The sequence below is a fragment of the Caretta caretta genome, chromosome 1 (genome assembly GCF_965140235.1).
Source record: "Caretta caretta isolate rCarCar2 chromosome 1, rCarCar1.hap1, whole genome shotgun sequence".
In the NCBI taxonomy this organism is placed as follows: domain Eukaryota; kingdom Metazoa; phylum Chordata; order Testudines; family Cheloniidae; genus Caretta; species Caretta caretta.
This window is the reverse complement of record NC_134206.1, coordinates 135539272-135562407: the sequence shown is the minus strand read 5'-3', so window position 1 is coordinate 135562407 and position 23136 is coordinate 135539272. Positions and strand designations below refer to the sequence as shown.

Below are 23136 nucleotides of genomic sequence, written 5' to 3'. Positions count from 1 at the left end.
CATAAAACACTTGTCAAAAAATGGCATTTTTTCAAAACTAAAATTTGTCATTCAAAATGTTTGATTTTTTATTGTTCCTTTCTTTATCCCATTTCCCCACTTTCACTGAAAAAATGAAAACAAGTAAGAGGGGTAACATGGGCTAGAGAAAATGAAAAAAAGAAAAGAAGAACATAAAACATTTTAAAACTAAAATCTACAATAAATAGTTTGTGAAACATTTTCAATAAAACTAAAATCATTCCTTTTTGAAACCAGAAGAATGAAAACTAATTCAAATTTTGTCATGAAAAATCTCGACCATTTTCCAACCAGCCATACTCAGGAAGAATGGCCTTTATCACACTAAGAACATAAGAATGGCCATACTGGGTCAGACCAAAGGTCCATCAAGCCCAGTATCCTGTCCTCTGACAGTGGCCAATGGCAGGTGCCCCAAAGGGAATGAACAGACAGGTTATCATCAAGTGATCCATGCCCTGTCACCCAATCCCGGCTTCTGGCAAACAGAGGCTTGGGACACCGTTCCTGCCCATCCTGGCTAATAGCCATTGATGGACCTATCTTCCATGAATCTATCTAGCTCCCTTTTGAGCCCCGTTATAGTATTGGCCTTCACAACACCCTCTGGCAAGGAGTTCCAGAGGTTGACAGTGTGTTGCGTGAAAAAATACTTTTCTTGTGTTTGTTTTAAACCTGCTACCTATTAATTTCATTTGGTGGCCCCTTGTTCTTGTATTATGAGAAGGAGTAAATAACACTTCCTTATTTACTTTCTCTATACAACTCATGATTTTATAGACCTCTGTCATATCCTCCTCACTAATTACCACATAATGCTTAAGGTACCCCACCACCTCTATTCAGCCGGTGACTAGTGTGCCTATCTAGCAACAAAGAACACTAGGAAACTAACCTGGTTTCTGCACCTGCTAGAGTTCCATAGCCCCAAACAGAGTGCAGGCATTGTCTGCTAGCTATGGGGTATGGTGAGGTCCCTCGCCTCCCAGTGCATAGTCCGTGAGGGGCAGTATAAACACACACACAAATTAGTTGGCTCCACTATTCCTTTTTGAAGAAAACTGTGTTGTGTGTCCTGCTTCCATGCTATTTCCCTTGGCTCTCGTCACTGTGAGCACCTGCCCTTCTCCTGACCCAAAACATGGCTTCAGCAGACATGAACAAGGTTTATTCCAGTGGTTCTCAAACTATGGTACTGATGACCCCTTTCACAAAGCAAGCCTCTGAGTGCATCCCCTCCGCTCCCCCGCATATATAAACAAGTGTTTTTAATTTATTTAACACCATTATAAATGCTGGAAGCAAAGCGGGATTTAGGGTGGAGGCTGACAGCTCGTGACCTCCCATGTCATAACCTCGCAACCCCTTGAGGGGGTCCCAATCCCCAGTTTGAGAACCCCTGGTTTAGTTTAATGGTGGATGCCTCAGAGTTAAGGAGAAGAAATTCTTTATTTTAATAATGTTGATGGCTTTACTCCACCTTGAATTATTTTTGTTATTTAATATCTCTGTGTTATTACGATTGTAGGGCCAGGAGGCACTGGGCAGGGACAGGCCTACTGATTTGTGGGGCCTCAAGCAAGAGTAGGGACTCCTGTCTCCTGGAAGCATGATCAGGTCCTGAGTTACCCTCTGGTCCACCTGCTGGAGGAAGAACTGTGAGAATCTTGAGGTCACATGGGATGAAAGGCCCCAGTCAGCTGCTTGGTTTGCTTGTGTTTATGGTTGATCTTGAGGTAATTCTGTTCTCATTTTAGTCACAGTTCATTTAGGATACTACTTCACATCGACACCATGTAGCCCAGCAAAGGAGATAGCCTGATCATCCAATCAAAAGCAAAACCACCTCAGGCCAGAAGACCACACAGATGTACAGTTACACCTTACTGTCAGTACTGAATACAACAGCAGCTCACTGAACTACATATAACTGCATGACAGGATAGACCCCTTTTTTTCACATGACTTTAAAGCAAAGACTCAAATCAGTCAAACGAGGGACTTCGGTGACTTGTGCAAAAATGTGTGTAAGAGAACTTTTTTTCATGTTTTATAATATATTTATTGTAATCAAAACCACTAAACATACAGTGAGCCTAATACAGTGCTCCCAGCTACCTCCGTGAGATTTCTGACTACAATGGGGTGGCACATGCTCGACTGAAGGTAAAAATCTGTATCTTGATATTAGTAAAACGATCTGGGTTAAAAAGAAAGAAAAGAATGAAGGTAAATGGTCCTGTTGTGCATGGCCAGCACATATGTTTAATGGGGCCAAACCCCCTGCTCACTCTGCCTCAAGTATTCTTGTGCAGCAGCCATTGCACAGTCTTGTTGGAGAGTGCATGCACTGTGTCCTGCTATAACCACTGCTGGCATTAGTTACCTGGAAGGGTACAGGATAAGGGCAGATTAATTAACTCCCATTCCATAGCTGGGACCATAGAGCTGCTTGGGTGTGTGTATGTGTGCGATTGACAGAGAAAGAGAGAGATGTGCAGTCCTTTGGGGATCCTGGTCGGTCTTCCCTCCCTCTTTATTGCAGTTAGTGTAGTTTGTAGCTGAGGAGTCACAGCATATGCCAGCCAGGACTGGATTCTCATTTGCTTACCTACACACTAAGATCCAAACAGGTTCAGGATTGGTCAGCTCAGTGTAGAACATGGCTGTAAAGCGCTATCACACTACTCAACTCCACACAGTTGAAATACAGTAGCACCTTTCAACTAAAGATCTCAAAGTGCATTGTAATCCTGATTTACGCCTCACAAAAGCCATGTGAGGTAGGTAGGTATCCTCATTTAACAGAGCTGGAAACTGAAGAACAGAGAAGTTAAGGGACTTGCCCACAGTCACCCAGGAACCTACTGACCAACATTTTCAAACTACTTTCAGGAAGATTGGGAATGGAAGGCCTAGTGGGGGTTGGGTCTCTGCCCCTGCGGGATGTGATATGTTTGGGGTCGGGGGTTGTGTCCTGTCCTTAGGAACTGGAAGGCCCAGGCAGGGGGCGGGTGGGTTGGAGAGCAAGCCAGCCCCAAGCTCACCTTGGAGTGGTTGCTCTTGTCTCACTGGGCTGGCCCAGCTCCCCGTTCCTGTGTGCTGGCTCTCGCTGCTGCATGCACTACTGGAAAACAGGCTGCTATATGCCTTTCTGCTAAGCATATGCCTCTTTGACAGTAATGTTTCTAACGTATAAGGTGGGACATTTAATCTGACAATGGCTAATATATTTAATCTGTATTCTGTAAAAACAATTACACCTTGGATTTTTCTACCCACACAGAGCTGAAGTTTTAGCAAATTAAATCTACATATAAGGTTGTCCATTTCAATATTTTAATCCATTACTATTGGTTTAATTCTCCTTTTACAAACATACAAGCTGGGGAGGGGAAGCGGGCTATATTTATCTTTCATCACAAAATGCACAACTCTGTGGATGCACATGGGGAGGACTACAAAAACTGGCTCTTTTCTGAGGGTATTGCAACCCCCAGATTACTCCTGGGTTGAAATCTGGTTGGGTGGAGGAGACTTGCAGAGGAGGGAAATCCCCCAAACCCATTAGAATAACAGACCAAATCTCAGTGTCTCAATGAACTGAGATTCTAGCCCATCACACCCCTTCCTGTCCAGCTCAGCCTCCCACCCAAAAGACTCAGCCTGTCCAGATCCTGAGCCAAGCTTCATTCTCCTTTCATCCTCTTTCTTCCTAGACCACACTGGGGCTCCTTCTCTCTCCCCACCCAGCACTGAGCCCCCTACAGGGGAAGGTGTCAAGCACCTCTGCTTCCCGTCTTCCCTGCTCTCCCTGGTTGCTTTTCTCTCGGGCTCTCCCTGCCCTGCCTGAGTCTCCTCCCTAAACACACACAGGCCCCCTTCACCAAGCCATGCCCATCACTCTTGCCTCAATCAATAGCAAGCCAGCATCATCCCTGTCTCGTAGGGAGTGAGCCAATGGAGCTGCTCAATTTTGAGCTCCTGCATTCAAGATGGCAATGCTCATGACTTGGGGGAGGTCTAGGTTGGATATTAGGAAACACTATTTCACTAAGAGGGTGGTGAAGCCCTGGAATGGGTTACCTAGGGAGGTGGTGGAACCTCCATCCTTAGAGGTTTTTAAGGCCCTGCTTGACAAAGCCCTGGCTGGGATGATTTAGTTGGTGTTGGTCCTGCTTTGAGCAGGGGATTGGACGAGATGACCTCCTGAGGTCTCTTCCAACCCTGATATTCTATGATTCTATGACTTCCCATTCCAGCAGTGGCAAAAGTGCTCACAACACAGCATGCAGATGGGGCTCTCCCCTCCCAGATCCCTGCTCCACCCCCGCCCATCCCTGGCACTGCCAGATCACCTGCCCTGAGCTCCCCCTCCCACATGGCTGAGATAACATTATTAAATCAGGAGTTGGGAGTTTTTGGTTACAAATAGGAGTGTCACTGACATACCATGAGAGTTTGTCAGTCTGCCCGGCAAGTCAGTACAATTGCTGGGCATAGAACTCAGCCTGCTGTTCAGAAAACACTATAGATACTTACTGGGTAAGGTTGAACAACAGTCAGGAGGATCGATTCTTTGCAGCTTCTGTAAGGAAAAAAAAAACAGAGTGAAGATCCATACTTTCATGCTCTAAAGATAATAAGCTTTTCTTTCTAATGGGGAAAACTGTGATCCTGTGGCCAAGTGTTTATTACAATCACATACCAGAGCATTAGAGAGATGAATAATATGCCAAAGTCACAATGAATGTTAAAAATGAAGTGTTTTCCAATGTAACAAAGCAACCTGACTTGAACCTTATTATGCAGTTTACACTGGGAGATATTATTGGCATCATCAAATAATTGGCACAGCAATGATAGCTTTCCCTACTGAGCATGGAATAGTTTGGATTCATCAAATCTGTTTATCATTTGCAAACTACTTATTTCTTTCACTGGCCGAATAAAATGCAGTTGTTTCCCATGCTATCCAGCTCCTGCAGATTTAGAGCCAAATTTAGCTGAAGACACTGGGGAGGGATAGGTAAAAGTGAAGGCAGAATTTGGCCCTGAGAGTCTTCCTGAATTCATCTTTGGGAATTGGGGGAAAGGAAGATTTTGAGGATATCCCAATTACAGTAAAATATTTACAACATTATCAAAGAAAGATTATTCTTTAAAAATCTGATAGCTCTTCTTTGGGTAAAACCAGTGAATTGAAACCAGGTAAGCAGCACAATTATCTGAGCAGGTGAGTTTACAGGACAACACTAAATTCCATATCAAGTCTATTAAAACTGGAGAGGAAACCACTAGGAAATTTTGCATGATCAAGTGATTCTGATAACTTAAAGGACAAATAAATGCTTATTTAAACGAGAAAACCCAAGTCAATACTTCATTTATTACATCATTGGATTGCTTGTTTTTTATTAGCTAAGAAAAGGTTAGTTGCCATTTTGTTGAGATGGAGTTGATTTTCTGTAGGCTTTCCTAATTTCAAATGTAATTAATTGTCTGTTTATGTGATTTATTGCCTGGCCAAGTGAAATGCAACTAATTTGAATGCCAGAACTGTTCAGTAGAACAACTAAAATAAATCACAATTGTAGGATTAAGCACCATGTCACTGGTTCTGTAGGCAATCACCCTGCTCTGCCAATTCACTTTATTGAAATACCATTGAAAAAAATCAATGGAACCATGGGAAAAGGAAACAGAGGAGACACTCAAAGACTGGTAAGAAAATCTGTTTGGAATGTACCTGGTGAAGTCAGCACCTGCTAAGTGAATTAGTCAACAGATTAGCCCATCCAGCTTATCAGATTCTACTCCTGTCAATGGCATTGCACAGGTGTAACTGAGGGCAAACTTTGACCATATATTCTTGCAAAATTATAGTCAAAATGATAAAACTTTCTCAGTTTTCACATCAACTTCCCATTAATCATGTTATCTACATGTTATCTAAAATAGTACAGATATCCCCTTGAGCAAGAGGAATTGAAAGCTTTGGTTTTGTCTATTGCATCCTCTATCCCAGGCAGAAGAAGAAGAAAAATAACAACAACAACACTGAACGATAGTGAAGCTTTGGAAGAGCTACATATGGTAAATAAATTAAACATCCTTTCATAGAAAAGTCTACAAATCATTTAGCCTAGTTAAAATAAATAGTCGCTTGGAGGAACATTACATGCATGAATTTTTTATTTTCAGAAATCATATTCTGCATTTAATGCTAGGTTCTATTAGTAAGATTTATTCACTCATGAAACAGTATGTACTCCTTGACTCATGGTGATGATATTTCTGAGGAAAAATAGCAAATTTTAGGATCATGGAAGTTTATAGAGGGAATTACCTTCAACCTCTATTAAATTAAAGTTCATAGATTTTGAGAGAATCTCAATCCTGTGTTTATAATCAACTAATAAAAATAATAGAACTATATCGGGTTAGTGAAAAACCTACTACAATTTTGGGCAATCAAAAATATGCAATAAAGGCAATTTATCATGTGAAATCTCATCACCATAGATATGGTGTCTACATATTTATCTATATCTATATCCACCAAAGTAGGTAAGTAGACTGATTTACAGACAAATTTCTAATATATTGCAGAGCCATGAGGCAAATATTTCAATTGGCCAATTGGTCACCTTCCTTGCCACCACTAATGCACCTCCTCAGGAACTTATTCTAACGTTCCAACCATTGGGCATGTGACAGGGTGCTGAGCAAAGGGTTGCTGATTCAACCCTCTGTCAGCCAGCTCCCATTTAGGGGAATAAATTTGAGCTGGCTGGAGATAACCTGGCCCTGATTGGGGAAGCAGAGACAGCTGCTGCCTAAATAGCCTGGGGCTGTATAAAAGCTGCAGGGGAAGAAAACCAAAGGGGGAGCAGAAAGAAAGGGAAAAGGTAGGGAGGTAGCACCTCCCTCCTGTAGGTGGTGAAGGGCCAACTGTACATGGTGAAATGGTGGTGGGAACAAGCCTGTAAATAAACTGCACCTGTGGTTACTAACCCCCCAGGGTCTCAAAGTAACTTTGTGGCCCTAGCAGAGGCAGGGGCTGAGGGGGCCCTGCTGCGCTCTGCTACAGGAAACTTTAAAGTGTTGTCATTTTAAAAAAATAATTTGTCATAGAACTGTTTTCCCTCCTTAAATTAAACCTGTCCAAGACCCAGGATAGGCAAGATTCTAACTGGGCCAGTATCAGATTTTTTTTTTTTTTATAACAAGAAGGTGACTAATTTAAAATTCTATCTTGGGGGAAATTTCCAGCTTCGAATAGGACCAGTACTTGCACTGGAATGACCTTTGACACTGGACCATAAATCAGGCATTTTTAGGTATAAGATGACATATCTGGTCATTTTTAGATATTTTTAGGGTCCCTTCTGAGCCTTGTACAATTGGACTAATAATACTGAGGCACCTGGCTTTATGGATAGAGAGGCACACAAAGTAGACATTAAAATACAATTTTTAAAGACTCTAAAACATTACTTAAAATAGTTTTCTGTAATACATATGGCTCATGCAAAATGCACGATGGTGGCATGTAATGTAAATGTTTTATCACCGTCTGTTTGAGATGACCTGCATTAATAAATAAAATAATACCTTGCTCTTACGTAGCTCTTTTCATCTTTCAATCTGAAAGCACTTGTATCATTATTACACTCACTCATGACTTCAAAACTAGCACAAACTCATGCTGATGAAACCCTTACCATGCACATCACCATGTAGTTCCTATAATGTGTATATATAAAAACAACAAGGAGTCCAGTGGCACCTTAAAGACTAACATTTATTTGGGCATAAGCTTTTGGGGGTAAAAAACCCACTTCTTCAGGCTGCATCTGAAGAAGCGATTTTTTTACTCACGAAAGCTTATGCCCAAATAAATCTGTTAGTCTCTAAGGTGCCACCAGACTTCTTATTGTTTTTGTGGACACAGATTAACACGGCTACCCCGATACTTATGTATATATACACATATATATTAAAACTATATAACCTGTATACTACACGACTCCATCAAGTGTGTATATATAGGGAGTATATATAAAGTGTATATATATATGTTCACACACACACACAACCCACTCACCCCCACCGGATGTGTGAGTGCTATTAGATATTAAATACATAAACAAACTGATCATGTGACCTAATTTAAATTTGCACCATTGCTCTCCTAAAAACTTCAGGACAGCCACAGCACAAGGCAAAGACAAAAAAATCACTGTCAAATTTTCCCTTTGCACAAGCTTCTTTTCTCTTTTATTCACATACCTAAAGCATAGCTTCAGAAGGTATTTATGCATATCAAAATGTCTGTAACTTCCATCAGATTTCCCCATTTTTATTCTACTGATCCACCCATCACTTAATGAGTTGAAAAAAGATTGTAATCAAAAGTAGAATTTAGACCACACAGGCTAAAAGACCAAATCTATATTTCATGGCATTGTCAAAGCCTCTAGATTTTTAAGGTGCTCTATCATCTGCCCAGCCAACAAAGAATTCAAGTATCTATGGCCAAGTTCTCTTCATTTCAGAAAAGGGAATTAACTGAGGAGGACAAGTCTACAAAGTTGCAATGAGAATGGGAAATTCAGTGTCTCATCTCTCTGACCTTTGCAAAACCCTGTATTATGATTATATTTGTCCATTCCACCTACTCCTTGCAGGTACTTCAGCCGTAAGAAAAAGAGACTATCAATGGTCTGAGAATCAAGTTACAGAACATTAAAAAATGATCAAAGGATATTACTGAGTATTATCTCTCTCAGAGGACATGAGGCATTAACATTCCAATGAGAGACTGCTGAATTGGAATTAATTTGCAAACTGGATACAATTAACTTAGGCTTGAATAAAGACTGGGAGTGGATGTGTTATTACACAAAGTAAAACTATTTCCCCATGTTTATTCCCCCCCCCCCCCCACTGCTCTTCACACGTTCTCGTCAACTGCTGGAAATGGCCCACCTTGATTATTACTACAAAAGGTTTTTTCCCCCCAGCTCTCCTGCCGGTAATAGCTCACCTTACCTGATCACTCTTGTTACAGTGTGTATGGTAACACCCATTGTTTCATGTTCTCTGTGTGTATAAATCTCTCCACTGTATTTTCCACAGCATGCATCCGATGAAGTGAGCTGTAGCTCACAAAAGCTTATGCTCAAATAAATTTGTTAGTCTCTAAGGTGCCACAAGTACTCCTTTTCTTATTCCAATGCAGTGTTAGCCATTGACTTTGTCTGTGAAGTTGCAGGTGCGGCAATATGGTCCCTCTTTTGCCATTTGAATCAGACAGTGGCAGAGTAGTTCGGGGCAGTATCACGTGTAGAGATATGGACCAAGAAAATAGTTGTCTCTAGCTCATAATCACAGAAAATACAGTATGTAAGGAAGGAGAGTGAGGGAAGGGCACAATCTGTATTCATTCTTAAGAACTGAGAACTAGAAGTTATTTGCTATCTATTTTACTGAAAAATATGAACTCTTACAACACTCAGATGAATACTAGGTGTCTCACGCTGTACAGATAAGACGACCAAGTCTCCAGCAAGAGGAGCTAACACTGTACACAGTACTTAGAAATTGTATTACACAACAGCAGTAGTATTTATATTATGTCAGTCAGGGATGCCCTCCCTTTTAGGCCCAGACTTATCTCTGAGCCATTCAGTGTGAATCATGAGATTCTAAAACTATTGTTCGGACATGCAATGATTACAATGACATCACTAAGATCGTCCTTCTCTGAAATGTCTATGCTGTGTCTTGCATTTTGGGTCTTTGCCATATGTAACAAAGGTCTGTGTTTCATATTTGGATATTGTTGGTCTGAGAATTATGACTGTCACCAGAGACTCCATACATAATTACATTTTCTGACTTAAAGAATTGTAGTGTTGTGTTCATCCCCTGAGTTAAAATCTGGGAGCCAAAAGTAATAGGTTGGCAAAAATATCAATCATATTCAAAGCAAAATGAAGCCATTTCTAACTTCCCAGAACTAGGCTAAGAAAAGCTCTGTGATTATGCATTTTAATGTCATTCATTATTGTAGACATTAAGACAGCAAAAGATTTTTCATCTTAAATCTGAGATCAATCTACTGTAGTCCATTATGCTTGGCTTCAAAGGGTTTGCTTTTATTTTAACTGCATATTTAGTTGAGAGAGTGAGTACATATACACCGACCCACCCACATACATATATATATACACACACACACACACCATCCCTGAGTTCTCCTACATCTCCTTATGTAAGGGAATTCAAAACTCCAACCTATATGGAATTTTAAAGTTTCTGGCTGACTGTTCCCCTGAGAGACAGAGGTTGTCCCCAAGCTCCATGTGAATTTAAGAGGTCAGGGACATTTCTTAAAGAGTCACTGGAGCAGAGGACTGAACCCTGTGTATCTCACCTCACCAGCCCTAAGCACCAGGCTATAAAGTTATTCTCACTTGCTTTTTCTCTCTGGACCAATGACTCTTTCATTATTTATTCACAGTAGTCCAGCTTCAATAAGAGAGAGAGAGAGATTGAGGGAGCCCCACAGAAGACTATCCTATGGTCCAGTGGCTGGACACCCCTAGTTAAATCCTTTCTCCTCATCAGATAGAGGGAGGAACTGAACCTGAATCTCCTATACCTTGGGTCACCATCATGAATGTTAGGCATGTTTTGAGCACATCTGCTAGATCAGGCCTCACAGGCAAGCGAAGCACTTTTTCTGCCTGTCTTCCTCTGGTTCGTGGATAGCATTGGGGCTTAGGCAGGAAATAGGTATCCAGACACCTGGAGTGAGGAAGCAGTGCAGATGACCAGAGGCAGAAATTTAGGCACCTAGGCAACTCTTACCTTGAATATTTAGGTGCTGAGTGAATTTAGAGGACTACAGGGTTAGGGGGTACTCCAGCGGGCATTTTCTGGATTGCAGTGGAGCCTAAACCTGGTATTTAGGCACTGACATCTGGGGGTTTGGTGAGTAAGTACCCTTGTGGATCTGGGCTTGTGACTCAGCACCCTCCACAACTCAAAGCTATGGCTAAGAGCTCATAATCAGCTCCACGGTTGTACACAGTACAATGTTAGAATTCTGGGTCAGATCCTCACGCCTGACCTCTTTGTAAAAGATCTGGAGCAGTGTGAAGGGGTCCTAAATTCCTGGTTCTGGCTGGGGGAGAATTCCTCCAGTACAATCACTGAGGAAGACAGTCAGATGGATGCCTCCCAAAGACCCCTTTGCAACCACTGCTGTATCAGGGATGAGGCCACAGTACACAGCACTGAAGAAATTCCAGGCAGCCCTGTGGCCATAGGACAGCCCTGGGAGGCTCCCATAATTGAGACAGGCACCCAGAGCTATGTCTATACTGGCACTTTTGTCGGTATAACTTATGTCGCTCAGGGGTATGAAACAACACTCACCTCGGTGACATACGTTACACTGACAGAAACGCTGGTGTGGATAGCGCTATGTCAGCAGGAAAGCGTATCCGACCGACATAGCTACTGCTGCTTGTTGGGGGTGGTTTAATTATGTTGACGTGAGAGCTGTGCCACTTACGTGCCACTGTAAGTTCTCGGGTGGGCTGATGTACAAAAGTCTTAAGACTTTTAGAGAACCTCACCCATGGCAACTGGTGGAAAATACAATGAGCCATTAGATTTGGGGATGTCCAATAAGAATCAACTAGAATTTCTAAAGGCGCTTTGTGGTGTGTTTAATTATTCCTAGCACTATTGTAGTTTGGATAGCTGCACTCATTCAGGAAAAAGCATTAAAAAAAAATCTCCTTGAAAGATTTAAGTCTGCTATTACAGATGTGAACATTTCCAGAAGCAGAATTAGTCTGTATACGAAGCTGGTAGTTTTGCAGGATTCGTATTCAAACAAATCTGACCCCTCAAATAATTCAAATAGTGGATGCTTAAAATGGCCACTGCCACATAAGAAGACATTAGCATATGATTATTACTGCACTGCAGGATCAAGCAGAAGTAGAAACTACGCTGAGAGAGAGGACACTCTGATTCTAACATAAATATCTTCAATAATAGCAACAGGAATATAGAAAATTACCATCAAAGCAAATTGCTTTTCATATAAATGTTCTCTCTTTTAAAGGTTTGGCACAGTGTGAAAGTCGATCTTTAAAACTGTCATAGTCTGCAATTGGCACTAATTGGAACCCTTCTTGGCAATCTCAGCACGGGACCAAGGAGTCAGTGTGTGTGGAGATTGAATTATTCTCTTGCTAACAGAAGTGGCCCCATCAGATCATGACTGAGGCATGTTGGCTGACAGTGAAAGGAAGCTTGTGTTGCTGCTATAAAGATTTTGGGGAGAAAGAAGCCCTCATTCTCTAGGATTGTCTGTCAGTTTTATGGGCACTGATTTCACTTAAATTTTTCCTTTATTGTCATTATGGTGGGGAAAGTGCTAGGAATTCTACCTATTTAAATGTCACTGTTTTACTATCTAAGGAATTACCACCACCACAAAAACCAAACCAAAACAAATACATGGCCCAAATCACCAACTGTTTCTATAGGACCAACAATATTTTGAGCTCCATTTACAAGAATACAAGTAGCATCATAAACTATTTGGAAGCATCAACTAGAACTAGTTGTGGCTACTCAACTGCTTAGCAATGTTATTGTCTGGCTATACAGAAAGGACAGGACCCATCTGACATGGGTTTAATCAGGCCAGAACTTTATTATTAGATGTCTCAGACTACCCAGCAGATAAATGTGTACAGTGCAGGTAACCCCATATTTATTCTGTAATTACCCGGGGGGCTTTTACCAGCTCCCCTCTTTTTTCATCCAAGTCCCTCCAGCAAATTTATTGCTGGCACCTTACCATAATCTGGGGGGCTCCCTCCAGCTACCCCTCTTTTTCCATCCAGGTTCCTACAGCAAATCCATGGCTGGGACCTTACCACCCACCCCCCTTGTAGGAGGGCTAAGGTGGGCTATAAGTATGGGGGGTTGGCTTCCTGACGAACCAATCATAGAAGTCCCCAACTGCCACCCATTTGTTCCTTTAATGAACACCTCTTTTAAAATCCTTTTTCGAGCCATCTGGTCACTGTACGTTCCCTATGGAGTACCTGCACTGGACATCTGCCACAAGGAGGTGCCAGCAATTAGCTTGGCTGCCTCCCCCTCACTCCAAACCCAGTCGGGTTCCCAGACATCTTTACTGCCCCCCCTTTTATATTGGCCAAAACAAATGGGATCCCAGGCTTTACAGGGGAAGCCCATACTCCCTGAATAATTTGGTGCCCCAGGATGCCCAAATTGCTGAGCCTTTTATGACCCCAAGAGATTTGGTCACCCGGCTGGTGGAATCTGTCGAGCCTTGTCCACCCGGGTGACGCTCCAAAGCTCCCAGCCAGGCCCTGAGTTAATGCATGTATGATAACACGGCTCTGCATCAAGCCCCTTCTTGTTCTGGGCAGCAATTGAACTCCTTTACACATTCCCAGCTAGTGTTCTCCAATGTGTGCCACATCACGTGAGTGACTTCTGACAGGCCCCTCGGTACACAGCAGTGGCATGAGCTGGTCCAATAACATGTTTCTCCTTCCATGCCAACGCAGCCTTGCCTCATCACTGGACACTGGTTGCCAAGTCTTAAGGCCACTAGGACGTCCACCTATGTGCATAAGAAAAACAATCCTGTGCCCACAGATCCACACCACCATCTCCATGGCCGGTCTGCCAACATCTGGAATGGCATCATAACACATTAATGGCGACTGACCACCTGAGGTTGCACAACATATTGTATGCCTCTGAATGCCAACACCCAATTGTCAGAATTGCCTATGCCCCTGTACCCCCTGAACCACTGCTGTTGTGGCCCTTATTGCGAATGACAGAGACCCAAATTCCATAGGGCAGAACCAAGCTCCCAGCCTTTCCGGAAGATAGCAAATGCTGCCCAGTCTCCATGACTGGTCATTGACCATCACAAGTTTAATATCCCTGTTTGCCTCTCCCGGTGTACATCACCCTGTTCCAAGCCCCACCTCGACAGTGCCCCTACATAACCCAGGCACCTGCTCACTGATTCCAAAAGTACCAAAACTGCTTTTAAGAATGCTGCTCCGAGCAAGGCCGTTTAGATTCCTGAGCACGTTAACTGTGAAGTGCCTGCATGAGTGCTGCATGGGCCATTGGAAAACAAGCACCCTGCCAGCAACCTTTCAGTTAAAAGTGCTGTGTGGATATGGATAACCATTTAGCCCAATGAGAAATGTAACAGCCGGGAGACGATTCCAAGATTGTTGAGGACGCCAATTGTCGGGTTGCATGGGACCCCGTGTACCACAGCACCCGCCGCTCTGTAATGGGCCATTGGGTGACCAGCCTTTCCGCTCCTGTAATTGCATGAATTTGTTAAGACTTGTCCCATAGCTCTGACATGTGAAAGGAGTCAGTGGACCTCCATTAAGCTTTATTAAGTTACTTCAAAATGACCAACCTTAACATCTCCCTCTGAACTGGAAATAGTGCCCTTGCCAACCTGTGGGTGGCACTTGATTTAACTCCTATGCTGGTTCCCCAAAAACAAATACATTACCCAAAATGCCAACTGTTTATATAGCACATATTTTGAGCTTCATTTACAAGAATACAAGTAGCATCATAAACTCCGTGGAAGCATCAGCTAGAGAAGTTTGTGGCTACTCAGCTGCTTAGCAATGTTAATTGCATCGAGCATATCACATCAATTCTTTGTTTCCGCACTGGCTTCCTGTTCATTTCCAGGTACAATTTTAAGTTATTGATTAGATCAGCTTTCTCTTCATACAGCTCTGTGATCGTTGTTATCAGTTCAAGTGCTTAGGAAGGTTGATACACCCCCCAGTTTAATTCTCAAGGGTGCCATGGCCAGTAGCGTTAAGTGGAAGGTCTTCAGCCCTAGAGTTCACATGCCCCACTGATCCAACAGAACCAGCATTGCTCATTGTGACCAGTGTGTAAGCATGCGTCATGGGAAGCATCAGACTACCGCCATGCTTACAAATGGGGAGTGTGTAACCATGGGGAGCCTGATTGATGTGCATGTATATTTCAGTAGGAATGAGTCTTTCATCCACTCATAATGGTAGCATTTTCTGGCCACTTTGCACAGATGTAAATGATTACGCAAGGTATAAGGCAGAAGAGAACCAGGCCGCAGCTGTGTATGGTATCCTCCCAGTGAGAAAAATTGACCTTTTAAAAATGGAGCTCACTTGTCTAATAATTAATTGTTCAGCTTTCCTCTTCTAATTAGCCTTTCTGCTCGTTTGTTTTACAGGATCAAAAATAGATAAATTGAGACAAACCTTCATCTGGAACTCGGAGATAAGTCAGCCAGGCCAAAGTTTTGAATGCTGTGCACTCTCTTTTGTTAATCACCAACGTTCCAAGAGCTCTGAGGCAGAGTTAACTTCAGATGTATAATCAACAAGGTGCAGTGAAGCTTGGCCCCAAGATGGCTATTTATCTCCTGTCTCTAAGAAGGGAATTACATAAGTACTGTAAATTACTTTAAAGCAGTATACAGAGGAGGGAGATCTTAAAAAAAAAGGCAGCTCCCATTCCCTTGAAAACATTAAGATTTTATTCATCAGGCCACACTGTTGCTATTGCATGAATTGTGTGTATTGTCTCTAAGAGTGTTTTCTACAAAAATGGATGCCCAGTTTTTGACAGTTTCCAGGCAAGAGAAGTGCAATTTTGTGCATACTTTTATGTGTGCACATATAATCAGTTATATGCAGGTGGCACCTCAGGTGCACATATATATTAGATATAGAAAACTCTGACCCTTTTTGTCAACATACTTGTAGAGGACTTGCACTGCAAGTGCAAGTGGAGGAGTGCAGAGCAACATCAAATATGCTGCTTTCTACAATAAAACCAGAGCAAACACTGTCAGGGTGAATATGCTCATGTTACAAAAAAAAAAAAAAAAGGTAGAAATGTTAGGAATTTCTAGTCTTTTAAATATTTTTCCTCATGCTCTGAATTCCTTGGGATGTTTCTGATGTTCCTAGTGGGTTCAAAACCAATCTAGTTGGGGCTGGGTGAGGGAAGAGCCACTCAGTGAATCATGTTTTTGAATGAGTTTCAGGATGTAGAAGCTGTTTTGTGATCAAAATAAGTTTTGGAGACTCCCTCAGATGTCTTGATGAAATTACCTGGCCATTTGAAAGCAAAGTACGTTTAGGGAAATATGGGTGTGACTCTCCAAAACTTAGTCTCTAAGGTGCCACAAGTACTCCTTTTCTTTTTGCAAATACAGACTAACACGGCTGTTACTCTGAAACATCTCCAAAACTTGTGACTTTTTCTTAAGTGATTACTTCCCATTATTGTTTGAATATCCTTGGAGACATAAAGAATGGATAGTTTTCTTTTCACTGAATTGCAGATCCTGTCAAGAAAACCCCCTTTCCCAAGTAGGTCATGTGCTGCTCCACTCGTTACAGTAACAAGTGACAACCCAGGACTGAGGTAATCAAAACTTTCATGTCCTGCAGTGGATGCAGAGGTCAGCCACAGAGGACACCTTATTGAATACAAGGGATGGACTGGTACTTTCTAACATAGCAGTAGTGAGACACAGACAGGATTGCTCTCTTAGCACGAATTCCCTGCATGGACACTTTCAATCTGAAGTAAAGTGGCCCTATTTCACTGAAGTCTGGAAAGGGAGAGACTTAGGGCTTGGCTACACTTGCGAGTTACAGTGCATTAAAGGAGCCCCAGGTGCACTAGCTCACTACCCATCCACACCGGCAAAGCACGTAGAGCGCTCTGACTCCACGGCTAGAGCGCTCCTGGTACTCCACCTCGGCGAGTGGAACAACATTTGGTGCACCCCTGCTGGAGCGCCGCGGCGCCAGTGTGGACGTCCTGGTCTGTTAGTGCGCTCTGATCGGCCTCCAGAAGTGTCCCACAATGCCTGTTCTAGCCACTCTGGTCATCACTTTGAACTCTACTGCCCTGCCCTCAGGTGACCAACCATCAGACCCGCCCTTTAAATTCTCTGGGAATCCTGAAAATCCCCTTCCTGTTTGCTCAGCCAGGCGTGGAGTGCTCTCAGCAAATCTTGCCAGGTGACCAGGCCTCCACGCGCCAGGCGATCCCCAGTATGGAGCAATGGCGAGGTGCTGGACCTCATCAGTGTTTGTGGGGGGAAGCTGTCCAGTCCCAGCGGCACTCCAGCCGTAGGAATTACGATACCTTTGGGCAGATATCAAAGGACATGAGGGAAAGGGTCCATGACGGGGACTCTCTGCAGTGCAGGGTTAAAGTGAAGGAGCTGCAGAATGCTTACTGCAAAGCCCGTGAGGCAAACAGCCGCTCCAGTGCTGCCCCCACGACCTGCTGTTTCTACAAAGAGCTGGACGTGATACTGGGGGGCGACCCCACCTCCACGGACACTTCAGAGCCCAATTCAACAAGGCGGGAGGAGGAGGAGCAGCAGCAAAGCGGGAGCAAGGGTGCTGAGGCGGAGGAAGACACCCTGGAATCCCTAGATGCACGCTGCCAGGAGCTGTTCTCAAGCCAGGAGGAAGGTAGCCAGTCGCGGCAGCCGGTTCTTGGGGAAGGACAAACACCAGAGGAGGTTCCCGGTAAGCGGCTTTTATTTTGGGAAGGAAGTTATTCAGTATGGGCTCTTGGGACGAGGAGGGTTAGGGCTGCATGCATGCCTAGATGCAGAATAGGGCGTTGATATGTTCTCTCACATTGTGGTTATTGGCCTCAGTGATCTCTTCAGAGGTCTCATCCAAAACTAGGGCAATGTGCTTGCGCAGGTTTCTTGGGAGAGCCACTGTGTTCCTTGTCCCAGTAAGGCTAACTTGTCCGTGCCACTACGCCATGAGGGGCGGGGGGACTACTGCTGCACACAGGCAAGCTGCATATAGGCCAGGGCGGAATCCGCATTGCAGTAGAAGACCCTCCCTTGCTTCCCACTTCACCCTCAGCAGCGAGATATCATCCAGGACGAACTCCTGTGGAAAATGTGGGGACAGTGTTCAGTATAGGGGTCCCCTGGCACTGTTTGCTCTCCCCAAGGCACAGAAACCCAGAGGACAGTACAGCCCTGAAACAATCAGTCACACTTGACTGTATGCTTACTCACCATTTTGGGGCTCCCGTGGGTTATGTGTGCTCGCTTTGGGATGGGAAACTTATGCTATTGTGTAGACTGTGCTTGCCCTTAAGTACAGGGGAATCATTGCTCTGTCTGGTGTGAACAATGCTGCCTCTGTTAAGTGTTGCATTTGGCCTTTACAGATGCAACCTTGAGATCTCAGCTGTCTGTGTTATTGCCAGCCAAAAGATGCCAAAGAATCAGAAAGAGGCCATGTAGAAGCAAGGAAGATGTTGCATGACGTAATGCAGCATTCAAGCAATGAAAATCAAACAGTGCAGGAGTGGCAGGACAGTGAAAGGATCTTCCAGCAGAACGAGGAACACCGGCACAAAAACGCAGTGCTCCGGCAGCAAAGCACGGATCAGCTGATAAGCACAATGGAGCACCAAGCAGACCCGATCCACGTGCTCATAGCCATGCAGGTGGAGCACTACTGTGTCTGACCCCCCCTGCAGCCCTTGTCCCAAAACTCTTTCCCTTGTGCCCCCATGTCACCTCCAACCCACTTTCCCCAACATCCAGGTTCTTACCACCACCAGCTGCCTCCAATACCTGTAGCTTCACCACCCAGCCCTGAAAACTACGACCCTCACCCACTGCACTCACCCCCCATCACCATGCAGTATAGCCATCCTGAAGTGCAGCACTCATTGCACAGCACTCCAGACAGGAAGGCTGAGTATGATAACAGGACATATGCAAATCTGTGATTGTACCGTTCCCCACTCCACCCCCTTGCCCTTTGTTTCCCAAGCAGTTGTGTTTCTTTTCAATAAATGAATTTTCTTTTCAATAAATGGATTTTTTGGCTTTGAAAACATTCTTTATTATTGCATAAAGTAAAAGATACCTTAGTCCAGGAAACAGCAGGCACTGCAAGCAGTGTAGCAAACACAGATTCCTACTAGCATTGGAACCACTGCACTTCACTGCAGGGCACCAGACATTACTGGTGGCTTTCAGCCTCAAATTGCTCCCTCAAGGCATCACTAATCCTTGCAGCCCCATGCTGGGCCCCTCTAATAGCCCTGCTCCTGGCTGTTCAAATTCAGCCTCCAGGTGTTGAACCTCCGAGTTCCATGCCTGAGTGAATTGTTCACCCTTCCCTTCACAAATGTTATGGAGGGTACAGCACGCGGATATAACTGCGGGGATGCGGTCATCAGCCAGGTCCAGCTTCCCACACAGAGAGTGTCAGCGGCCCTTTAAATGGCCAAAAGCACACTCCACAGTCATTCTGCACCAGCTCAGCCTGTGGTTGAACCGCTTCTTGGTGCTGTCAAGGCTCCCTGTGTAGGGTTTCATGAGCCATGGCATCAAAGGATAAGTGGGGTCTCCAAGGATCACAATGGGCATTTCGACTTCCCCTATGGTGATCTTCTGGTCTGGGAAAAAAAAGTCCCGGCTTGCAGCTTCCTGAACAAGCCAGTGTTCCGAAAGATGCGTGTGTCATGCACCTTTCCGGGCCAGCCTGAGTTAATGTCAATGAAACGCCCACGGTGATCCACAAGCGCCTGGAGAACCACAGAGAAATACCCCTTCCTATTAATGTACTCGGAGGCTAGATAAGTTTTAAATTTGAAAAGACAGTGACGTGATGATACACAGAAATATAGGACTGTTCCAGATGTCACATGCTGCAGAGAAGACCTCTTGCATCATCAGTGGTGAGACTGTGACTGAGATTTTCACAAATAATTATGTGATTTTTAGATCTTATTTCTAAGAACAGTGCATTAAATATTGCAGAGGCAATGTTCATTGGAAATAAGGTACGTTTTTAAGGATACTTTAATTATGCTGCAGAACTACCATAACCTTTACAATAATTATTTCAGCTTTCTGACTCTTGCAACGAGATTGACAGCTATAGCATATGCTTATGAGAAGCTCCTGTTGTCAACATTCATTGATATTTTCCCTTTCATGTTAGACCAGTGCATGGAATATGTTGCAATACAAGGATAGGTGTTCTTCTGACATATGCTTTTTAATGAAGCTTCCAATTGTTTTTTTCTGAAAATCATTTTGGTAAACTGTTGAAGATTAGAAGATAACCTAAATCCATTAAATGTCTTGGGAATTTTTTTTATAGAAGTATCTGGACTTACTAATAATACCTAACATTTATGTAGGGATTTTTGTGTCTGAAGCACATTAAAAACATTATCTAAACTTTTAGTAATAAGCCCAGTAGCAGAAAGAGAGAAAATGAAGAGGGGGAAAGATGTTTTGAAATGAAGTACATTTCTTAATTTCTGAAACATGTTGAATTTTCAAGTGCTATATTACAGAGATTGTACTCTCTCTCTCCCCGATATTATTTGATTTATTGCTAATGCTACTTTAATTCTTATCTACTTTTGAGGACTAGCCTTTTTGATCTAATCTAAGAATTTCATTCCCTTTCCAATGTGAAGAAGTTTCTACTTGAGTAAGTTTTAAATCATTACACATTGACATAGAGACAATTTTAAGAGCAAATCTTCCAACAGAACATGACTTATTTAGTTCCACATTAAGCAAAATTTAGGTGATCATCGGCTGACTTTTTCTGTTATATCTCCAAGGTTAGACCATTGGCAGGCACTGAACTGCAGAGACTAATTCAGAATGACTTTTGCTTATTGAGTGTGGGATGGAAAATTGATTGGTTGGTTGCCAAAAACATACATCCATGTGCCACTGGAAGCTGTACAACTCATGGCAAATGAGATTTTATAATGATTTTTGTGAGTGGCTAAACAGGGGACCCTTCTTAAGTTCTCATGCACATGGCACAGTAATTCAGACCAGAATCCTGGCACTCAAACCCCTTCATTTTGTGCGTCTGTATATGGAAATGATTGCCATAAATCTCTTCCTCCTAACCCCAAGAAAGATTTGAGAAAGTGGGCAGAACCCCAGCAGAAATTCTGATTCAGCAGTGTTGCTGGCCAGTTTACCACATGCTCTCATTCATTTATATAATTTACTGTACAGAGCATCTTGGGCATATGTTATGAATCTGGAGTGTGTAAAGCTCTAAAGCTACACTTTTCTTTTTACTTTAAAAAAGATTATTTTAAAATCAGCAATAGCGTAAGTTGTTAATCTATTCAATATAAACTCTGGGTTCAGTTTTTTCTTTTATTAGTTTTCAGAGACTGAAAAGAATGTCTTGGCTAATTAAAATTATTGTATTTATGCTCACAGCCTACTCTGCAGTGAAAAGAAAATTTTTTCCTAACTGGAGTGCTATGTTGTTACCAGTAATGTACATAATTTGGTTTACATTACCCTTTGACAAAATGAGCTTGCTAATAAAAATATTTTAGGTAAGCTAAAAAGCAAATGCATATTTATCAACAATTGTTTGCAAATGTCACTAAATTCACTCATTTAGAGTGAGTAGGAATCTTTCCTAGGCAAGTGCTATCAACTTCTGCAGAATCTAAGCTTTCATTAGTAAAGGAAGTTCTATCCCTTACTGTTGTGAAGATAAGCTTCCAAGTGTACATTGATGCAGTGCTGAGTTCCTAAGTCTACGGCTGCTAAGTGCTGATGCTGAGACTCAGAGCTTTGCCAAGCTGCAGCAGAGTAAAAACTAAGCAGTTTTGTCAGGGTTCACGGTTGCTATTCAGAACCCAGAGGGAAGCAGTTAACTGACAAGAATCAAGTAAACTCTTCACACTGCTGTTTGGGGAAGCAGTAGCAGACTCTGGAGCTGTTTGCTAGAGCTGGATAGGAGAGGGATAGACTAGTAGACAACCCACCTTGCGGCAGCTGGGAAGCCGCGGGAGTGAGGGAGGAAAGATTAAAAACACAGTGAAGTCAGGAAGAACAAAACTTGGAGAACACGTTGGATGAATTTTACAGGTATTCGTTGAACAATTTGTTTGAGAACCACTTTTTGTAGTATTCGACCAGGTCTGGTAGCTGGTCACATACTATTGGTGAACAGATACATTCACTGAATTACACGTGCAAAGAATATTTATTTTTCTGTTATTCAATCAGCCCTTAAAATATTGAAAAGATTGTTTGTTCCACCGCAGATCCTGTGTCCCCCTCCATACCTGCAAAGCACCTGTCGCTAACACATTTTGAACACTAACAGAAGCAACTTTCTAGCTGCTGTGTGCAGCATCTGTGCTGCCCTGCTTCTGGTTCTTCATCACATTGAAGATCCCCAGCACCTGCCTCTGTTCCTGCTCAGCTTTCCCAAACTGAGTGAAATAATAATAGCAGATTTGTATGGTCACAATTCAATCAAGTATACAAGACCTGCAAGAGACCAGACTTATATTACTCCTTTAAACTGCAGGGGGGGTGCATGACATCACAGGGTTTTTTCATTCCCGCTAGTAAGCATTGGGTACATTTTTCAAGCCCCCAACCACTTCTTTTGGATTGAGTTGTTTTGGCTTCCAATGTGAATTATGCAAATTGCTTCCATGTTAGTCATATGTAAATTATTATTAATTATTTTTGGAGTAAATATCGATGCTGATGAAGATTAGGAACTGGTATTAACAACATTTGTTTTTTCCTTAGATAGTAGGTTACATTGCCGCTGTCCCTATGGGTATAAAAACCATCTTTTCACTGAGTGACCACTTAACTCGTTTTCCAGGCAGCTAGGTTCACAGCATCAAGATTCTGGGTTCAATTTGTTGAAGGTGATGATGGCAGGGAGAATTATCTTGGATTAACAGACCCAAATTGTTGCTTACACATTGTGTCTCATGCAGGCCACCTTACAATTAAAATGCCCAGCACCATGCGCCAAGTACTTCTCTTCACATCCACAAGGTGAAGGGAGCAAAAGGCAGACGATCCAGCCTGGGAATGTGATTAAGAGAGTTCTGTCTCTCCAGTACATTTTCCACACAGAGCAATCTTAGAGAACAACCCAAGTCATGAGTTTCCCCTTT

The 23136-nt window shown here is 43.0% G+C and overlaps 1 protein-coding gene across 8 annotated transcripts in view; it reads right to left on the bottom strand.

The window, feature by feature from the left end:
• FRMPD4 (FERM and PDZ domain containing 4) overlaps positions 1 to 23136 on the bottom strand; it is a 437016-nt gene that overhangs the window by 35093 nt on the left and 378787 nt on the right. For all 8 annotated transcript variants that reach the window (XM_048860774.2, XM_048860715.2, XM_048860759.2 and 5 more), the window contains one exon: positions 4564 to 4609. In XM_048860774.2, the coding sequence (XP_048716731.2) occupies positions 4564 to 4609 (46 nt within the window). The remainder of the gene's footprint in view (positions 1 to 4563; positions 4610 to 23136) is intronic.